General features: G+C 46.4%; 1 protein-coding gene across 1 annotated transcript in view; it reads left to right on the top strand.

The window, feature by feature from the left end:
• Positions 1-2,448, top strand: part of ABO (ABO, alpha 1-3-N-acetylgalactosaminyltransferase and alpha 1-3-galactosyltransferase) — a 13,896-nt gene extending 11,448 nt beyond the window's left edge. The window contains exon 3 of the mRNA XM_032419153.1: positions 1,761-2,448. Within this exon, the coding sequence (XP_032275044.1) occupies positions 1,761-2,448 (688 nt within the window). The remainder of the gene's footprint in view (positions 1-1,760) is intronic.
• Positions 2,449-8,145: the final 5,697 nt, after the last annotated feature.

The following is an 8,145-nucleotide window of genomic DNA, read 5'->3' as shown; positions in this document are numbered from 1 at the left end:
AAACATCCAGGAGTGGAATTGCTCTGTCCTAGGTCAGATACATATATAGTTTTGTAAAACAACGCGACATTTTCGCAAGTTAGTTGTAGCATTTTACACCCCCACCCACAATATATGGAAGGTCGGCAGCTCCCCATGCTCCACACCATTTTGTGATGTGCGCTGCCTGTAAACTTTTATACTTGGGTCTTTGTGCAGACATATGAGGAGGTCTGTGGGGTAGAGTCCTGGAAGTGGGATTGGGAAAGGAATGTACACATTTAAAGTTTTGATATATTGGTGGCTCAGTCAGTCTCGATTTTGGCTCGGGTCATGATCTCAGGGTTGTGGGATCGAGCCCCATGTCGGGCTCTGTGCTCAGTGGGGAGTTTGCTCCCCCCCACAAATAAATAATAAATAAATATATAAATCTTTAACGTTTTGATATATTGTCTCATATGCCCTCTGAAAGGATTGTATTTTCATTAGTGGCAAACTAGAGTGTCTGCCTTCCCTTACCTTTAACCATACCCGGAAGTATTCCCTTACTTGTTTGTTACAAAGGTCTTTACTAAACACTTACTATGTGTGGACAAAGGGATAAGGCAGTTCCCAAACCACGGAAAGGCCCTGTGTCCGCCGAGCTTTATTTGAGTGGGGAAAGACAGAAGAACAAGTAAAACTCAATTATAAAATATGTTCGATGGTGATTTGGGCTCTAAAATAACTAAGGCTGTGTCAGGGGGTAGAGTGGTTTCTTTTCATATTTATCTGTGTATTTATTTGCTCCTTCTTCTTGAGTTCTGATTTCCACCCAGATAAATTTACGGGTCAAGTGCACAGCTTACTGTGTTTTTACATCAGCTAGCCTCTGCTGGTGCCAGCAGGAGGAGCTATAGGGCATGGATAGCTCTGGGCATTAGTCAAAGGATGGGAGCTACTGTAGGGGTGAGCATTGCAGGGAAAGGATCCCAGCCTGAGAGAATAGGAAGTGCAAAGGCCCAGAGAAGCATGCCTGGCCTGTGTCAGGAAAATCAAAGAGACGCCGGCCGAGGCAAAAAGATGGAGGACAGAGGGGAGGAGATGAGGTCAGAGGCAGATCTTGTGGGGTCTGGTAGACCAATGTAGGATCTTGATTTGCTTTTTTCTTTTTTCTTAAGGAGAAGAAGCCATTGGAGGGTCATGAGTTGGGAGAGATCAACCTTTAGATATTACCCATCATTTGAATTTTTGCCAACCTCATGGATTAAGAAAATACCTTATGGTTGAGGCTAAGTGCTCCATACCAAGCAATCTGAATGCCTCCCCTTACTATCCAGTTGATACACTGTCTTTAGCTAGTAGATTGGCTATGGTTTTTATTTTTCTGTTTTGATTTTTCACTGTAGTAAAATGCACATAATAATTACCATCTTAACTATTTCAATGCAGAGTTCCGTAGTGTTACCAATTTGCATTGTGTCACCATAGGGCCGCCCATCTTCACAAGCATTTTCCTCTTGCAAAACTGAAGCTCTGTGCCCGTTAGACACTAGCTGCCCATGGCACCTCCCCCAGCCTCTGGTGTCTGTTTCTCTGAATTTGCCCATTCTAGAGACCCTCTTGAAGTGGAATCAGGCAGTGCTTGACTTTTGCCATTGGCTTATTTCACTTAGCATGATGCCTTCAAGGCGTGGCTATGGTATTATAAGCTGGTTTTGCCCAAGTCTGTTTTTCTGCTGCTGTTTGATTCTGTTTAATGCCCACCCTCCCTTTCCTGGGATGCTTGTTCTTGGCCTTAGATACGTGGTCTTCCTGGAGCTGTTCCTGCAGACGGCAGAGAAGCACTTCATGGCGGGACACAGGGTCACCTACTATGTCTTCACCGACCGGCCCACCGATGTGCCCAGGGTGCCCCTCGCAGAAGGGAGACAGCTGGTGGTCCTGGAGGTCCGAAACTATTCACGCTGGCAGGATGTGTCCATGCACCGCATGGAGATGATTAGCAACTTCTCGCAGCAGCGCTTCCTCCTCGAGGTGGACTACCTGGTGTGTATGGACGTGGACATGAAGTTCAGCGACCATGTGGGTGTGGAGATCCTGTCCCCCCTCTTCGGCACCCTGCACCCCGGTTTCTACAGGGCGGCCCGCGAGGCCTTCATCTACGAGCGACGTCCACAGTCCCAGGCCTACATTCCGAGAGACGAGGGTGACTTTTACTACGCAGGAGGCTTTTTTGGGGGTTCGGTGGTCGAGGTTCTCCAGCTGACCACAGCCTGTCACCAGGCGATGGTGGTCGACCGGGCCAACGGGATCGAGGCCGTGTGGCATGACGAGAGCCACCTGAACAGGTACCTTCTCTACCACAAGCCCACCAAGGTGCTGTCCCCAGAGTACCTGTGGGATGAACAGATGCTGCAGAGGCCTCCTTTCCTCAGGAAACTGCGCTACGTGGTGGTGCCCAAAAATCATGCAGAAATCCGGAACTGAAGAGCCCGGGGCCCAGGGAGATCTCCATACAAGGCTGCAGCTTTAGCAGGTCTTCCCCTGGGCAAGGGATCAACCAACGATTTGATGCTATGGATGAGTCCCTGGGCCTCGGTTTCCTCTTCTGGAGAGGCTCCCACCACTCCTCCTTGTATTGAACCTGGGCTTGTCCTTCATGGTGCCCACAAGGTCACCTTCCCCTGGAAGGTTTCTTTGATTGTCTCTTCCTCCTCCTATTGAAATGCACTGCTCTTCACTCTGCATCCGTATAAAGCACTTAGTGTATTCCTTTGGCCAGATCTGCTGCCATTCTGCTCACATTGCCCATTGGTCTTGCTCATTACAATGTGAGCTCCTGAGGGCAGAAGCTAAGACTTCTTCTTCTTATAGGTCAGTACCTACCACAGTGCCTTATGCCCAGAGACTCTCATAACATGACCCCTAAACACCTGGTGTACCCTGTACCCAGACAATGGGAGAGGCCCAGCCTAAAAGCACTTTTCTGGGTTTGGTTTGGGTGTATGATAGCTTGTTGCTCTGGGTTGTTTGTCTTTTTCATATGGATTTTGGGGAGTTTCTTTTGTGTTTTGGGTGTTAGTACTTTTTTCAGACACATGCTAAAAATCTCTTCTTCTAGTTTGTATGTTGCTACTTCAACTCTTTTAACATAGGTAAATTTAAGAACTCATCTCCTGCTTTGAAATCATGAAGATAGTGTCCAAAAGCTTTATGTTTTTGCCTCACACTTAGGTCTTTAATCTACTGATAATGACTTGTGTGTGCTTTTAATGTAAGGATTTGATTTAATTTTCCTTTCTCTGGATAATGATTATCTGAGCACCACTTATTGAAAACATGTTTGAAAACTTCCGGGAAAGTTCTTTTCCCTGACTTGCACAATCTTCAGCCTCCTACTGTCAACTGTCCCCATGTGCCTGGGTTTGTCTATTGGTCTGTCCTTGTGGCGATAACACACCATCTTCATTACTCTAGGCCCATAATCAAATCTTGCTATCTGGTCCGGCAAGTCCTCCCACCTGATTCTTTAAGAGTATTTTGATTGCTCTTGGCCTGTTGCATTTCCATCTCACTTTTAAATCTTCTGTCAAATTACAGAAAGGAGCCAGCTGGAGTTTTAATATAATTTCATTTATTTATTTATGTTTTTGAGAGAGAGAGAGAGAGAGAGCATGCAGGCGAGAGTTGAGGGTAGGACAGATGGAGAGAATCTTAAGCAGGCTCCATGCCCACTGTGGAGACTGACTGGGGGCTCGATGTCATGACCCTGAGATCATGACCTGAGCCGAAATCAAGAGTCAGACACTTAACCGACTGAGCCAGCCAGGTACCCCTGGTTGGAGTTTTCATCAGAATTGTGCTGAGCTGAGCAGTGGTGCCCAGTGGCTGCTGGAGGTGGCCACAGGAGTGCCCCTCCTGTCCACCCGAAGGCTCACAAGCCAGGGCTGATCCTTCTGAGGCTGGGATGGAGACTGCCGCTTCCTCTCCCCCAGCACCTGGGGGTTTACTTGCGGCCATGGGTGCTCCTCGAGGGCTGGTGCGCCCCCCCAAAACTGCTCCCATCTCTGCAGGCCATCCTCCCTGTGTGCTAGTCTGGCCCTTCCCGAGCAGGTGAGAGCTCACAGAACACAATACACAAGATCCTTCTGTTGCAGGAATTCTCTGCCTTTAGTGCCCACAGTTCTTGGTCCTGCCACTTCGAAGAATGAAGAGGTAGACCAGATGAAGAGTGGTGGGCAGCAAAGCAAAGTTTATTGAGCAAGAGTGTAAAGCTCCCAGAGAGGGAGGGGGGCCCAAATGGGCGGGGGGCCTGAGAGGGTTTCCCTGGAGTTTCTAAGTTTAGGGGTTTTTATGAGCTCTTTTGCAAAACCATCTTAAGCAACCAGGGCATGCTGAGTCCTGCAAATCAGGGCTTTGGTCATGTATCTGTCTACCTATTAGGTTAATATCAATGTGTTGATGATCTTTTTTTGCTGACATCTGAGGGCTTATGTCTTCACTGCCCCTTACCCATGATAGGGACAAATGCCTTGTGGTTAGTTGCCTTATTTTAGGACGTTTTGCAGAAGTCATTTCTGCAAAGGCTGCAAAGCAGAATGTTAGCGTGGTCCTATCTGAGCTGCAAAACAGGATGTTAGTGCTGTTTTATCTTAGCTGTCCCAACTCCATATTTTCATGTTGGGGACCCTGGGCCTGACTACCTAACTGTCCAACTAACTCTTAACACTTCCTTCAAAAATTGCTTGTTGAAGAAACCAGCTCTTGAGATTGAAAACAAACAATCGGAGTCTCCCCATTTCTTTCACTTTCGGCTCATTTTCTCTCTCCCTGTTCGTGTCTGTTGTTCTCGTGCCTTGGAGCACGTTGCCCTGAGCATCCCCGCCCTCTGGTGCAGACAGTTTACACTCCCTTGGTCTTAAATGAAATAACAATTCAAGACTAGCTCCCCAGACTGTGTCCAGCCAGAGTCACCCACAGTCAGCGCCCCGCGGAGTCTCCGTCGCTGGCCCGGGCTGGCCCTGCTGCCTTTCTTACTTGAAGTAGAAAGTCGCTGGAGATTCAGCGCAGGAGACCGTGCCTGTGGTTGTTGCCCGGGACCCTCTCTTGTTACGTTGAGACTCTTTCCCTCTGGTCTTGCTAAATGAGAACTGTAGTTTTTTCCCTTAAATCAGAAGTGGATTTTGAGTTGGGTCAAGTCTTTTTGTAGTCTACTGTGAGAATCATCTAACCTTTCTCTTACTGCTAATGTAAGTGACTTATAAATGCGAAGTCCTTATTTCTGGACTTTGTTACTCTCACAGATCTGGGATTGACCCTGCTTACTCCGCATGGCCGCATTACTCCGCCATCTTGGTTTCTTCTTTCTTCTGTCTGTAGTCACCAGGATGACCCATCTATGGCGGTCGTTTGGGATCTCCTCGGGAGACTTTGCCATCGTGGTCCAGAGAGTCTGGGAGATTGGATACAGAACCTTATTTTCTATGCTCTGGGATATTTGAATCATCTCGAGGTTTTTGTTCTTGCTCAAAAAGCCTGTGGAACCTACTGTCATCTATGGCAGTAATACCTGGTGGGTTCTTCTCATTCTTTCTCTGGTACATGCAGTTCCTTCAAGAGTCACGTTCAAGTTTCTACTTCTTGAGTCAAGTTTGATCATTTACATTCTCTTGGAAAGTTGTCCACTTCACGTTGACTTTCAAATTTGTTGGCAAAAAGAACAGGATTTTCGCTTTACAGTAACTTTCAATCTGCATAATCTAAAATCAGACCGTCTTATCTCTAATGCTGTTTATTTGTGCTATCTCCTTCATTCTGATCTTTTTGCATGAGTATCAAGGATTATCTGCTTTATTTTATTTGTTGAAAGAAGCATCTAGCCTATTGTTGGTTTGTTTATTAAATGGTGGTTTCTGCTTTATGCTTGTTAGTTTATTTCTTTAATTTTAGCTTGGTCTACTTTTTTCTAGCATTCTTGAGTGGAATGCTTAGTTAACGGAGTCGTTTGTTGGGAATGCTTCTTGTTTCTAAGAAAAGCATGTGGCTTTGACTTTCCCTCTGAATACAGCGCAAGTAAGTTGTGGTCCTGGGTGTTTCTAGCCAATGTCCACATTGTCACTCCTTTCTAAATACTCTGCTTTTATTTCCTCTTTAACTCAAAAGTATTTAGAAGAAATCTGAAAACTTGCAATAGTTGGTTGTGATTCCTGTTGCTATCCTTTAGTTGTGTGTTTGTGGATGTATAGTTTCATAGCAAGAATCAAGCGAGTGCACAATTTCAGCTCTGGGGAGTTGTTGAACTTCTTTTATGGCTTCCTGATGGATCATTCAAAACATTATTATGGGCAGTTGCAAAGAATGTATGCAAAATGGTACAAAGTTTGGGGAATGTCTGGCAATTTCTTGTAAAGTTAATATACACCTACCCTGTAAACCCTCAGTTCCACTCTCAGGTATTTGCCCAAGAGAACTGAAAACACATGTCCACAAAAAGACTTGTACAGGAACATTTCTGTCAGCATTGTTGATAAAGCCCCAAACTGGAAACAATTCAGATGTCTACCAAGAGAAGAGCAGACAAGCAAAGCAGAGCATTCACACAGTGGAAAACTCCTCAGCACAGAGAAGAAATGGACTGTAGATGCATGAGGAACTTGGATGAGTCTCCAAAACATCATGCTGAGCCGGAGACCAGACCCAAGAGCACACAGGCTGTCGGATTCCGGGTGTCGTATCCAAGCAGGGGCAATACCCCTCTATAGTGACTGATCCTAGACAGTGGCTGCCACGGAACAAGGTGGCAGTAGTTGTCTGGACAAGGGGCAGGAGGGGACTTTTTGGAGGTGATGGACATGGTTTTCATCCAGCTATAGGTGATTAAGGGTGTATTGCAATGGCCAAACATATTCAGTGTGTTTATTGGATGTAGATGAGATACCAATTAAGAGGACCAAGTCTTTCCCAGTGTGTCAGTAACAGCACACTAAATATTGGGATTGGATTCATGTCTGATGACCGTTATAACCAAGTACCAGAAGGCGAGTGGCTGAAAACAATGGAAATTTGTTTTCTCCCAGTCCTGGAGGCTGGAAGTCAGAGATGCAGGTGTTGGCAGGGCCGCGCTCATTCTGAGATTCTACAAGAACCCTCCCTGCGTCTTCCAGCATCCAGTGGTGGCCACCCACATTCAGCCTTCCTTGGCTCGCAGCTTCCCCGCTCCGTCTGTCTGCGGCTGCAGTCCTCTGCGCCTCTCCCCTCTTCTTGTGAGCCCATCAGTCATACTGGGTTAACAGCTCACTCTCCTCCGCTCTGACCTCACTTTAATTTGTGTCTTGATTGCACCTGCAAAGACCCTATTCCACGCCAAGTCGTGTTCACGGGGGCCAGGGGTTAGGACATGAACCTATATTTTGTGGGGGACATTATTCTACTGTAGCATGGATTAAACCAGCCTTTCTGTTCAAATGCTCCATGTCTACTGCCTTTTTTGTTTTCATAGGTTTTATTTTTTCAGAGCAGTCTGAGGCACACAGAAAAACTGAGCAGAGTCCCTGCTGAGTGTGGAGCCCCATGTGGAGATCCTCTCAGGACGCCGAGATCATGCCCTGAGCGGAAATCGAGAGTCGGACGCTGAACAGACTGAGCCACCCAGGCTCCCCACACACCTGCTTTTCTTGATTGACCTTCTATAATATTTTGACTCCTTGCTAATGTTTTTTGAGCTGTCATGTAGTTATTTTTCTTTAAAAAGCATGTCACACAATCTGTGCATCTTTTCCCAGGGGAATTTAACCTCTTCACACTTGGGATCATCAGTACATTTCGGGCTTATTCTTGCCATCTTATATCCTGTTTTCTGTTTCGCCTTAACTGTTGAGCTTTCTAGTTCAGTCACACTAATACTTCTGCTGTGACCCTTTGCATCCTCACCTGCACTCACTGTGACTTTCTTTTCCCCTGCATCGCCAGTTGAATCATTGGCCCCCATCTCTTCTGCTTCCTGCTTTTACTCATTGTGTATTCCTCGTGCAATGAGACTTTGGGGTCTTTGTTTCCAGGTCTGGGATCACTCTCGGGTGGCATTTGGGTATTTTAGCGTCTCGTCTAGGAGCCCTCATTGTAGTGAACTCTTCTTAAATCCTCGTCTGACACATGGGTGTGGAATGTCCTTTTATTCCCTCTGAT

This window comes from Phoca vitulina, unplaced genomic scaffold (assembly GCF_004348235.1).
Source record: "Phoca vitulina isolate PV1807 unplaced genomic scaffold, GSC_HSeal_1.0 scaffold21, whole genome shotgun sequence".
Classification (NCBI taxonomy): Eukaryota; Metazoa; Chordata; class Mammalia; order Carnivora; family Phocidae; genus Phoca; species Phoca vitulina.
Note: the sequence above shows the minus strand (reverse complement) of the source record. Positions and strands in the feature narration are given on the sequence as shown.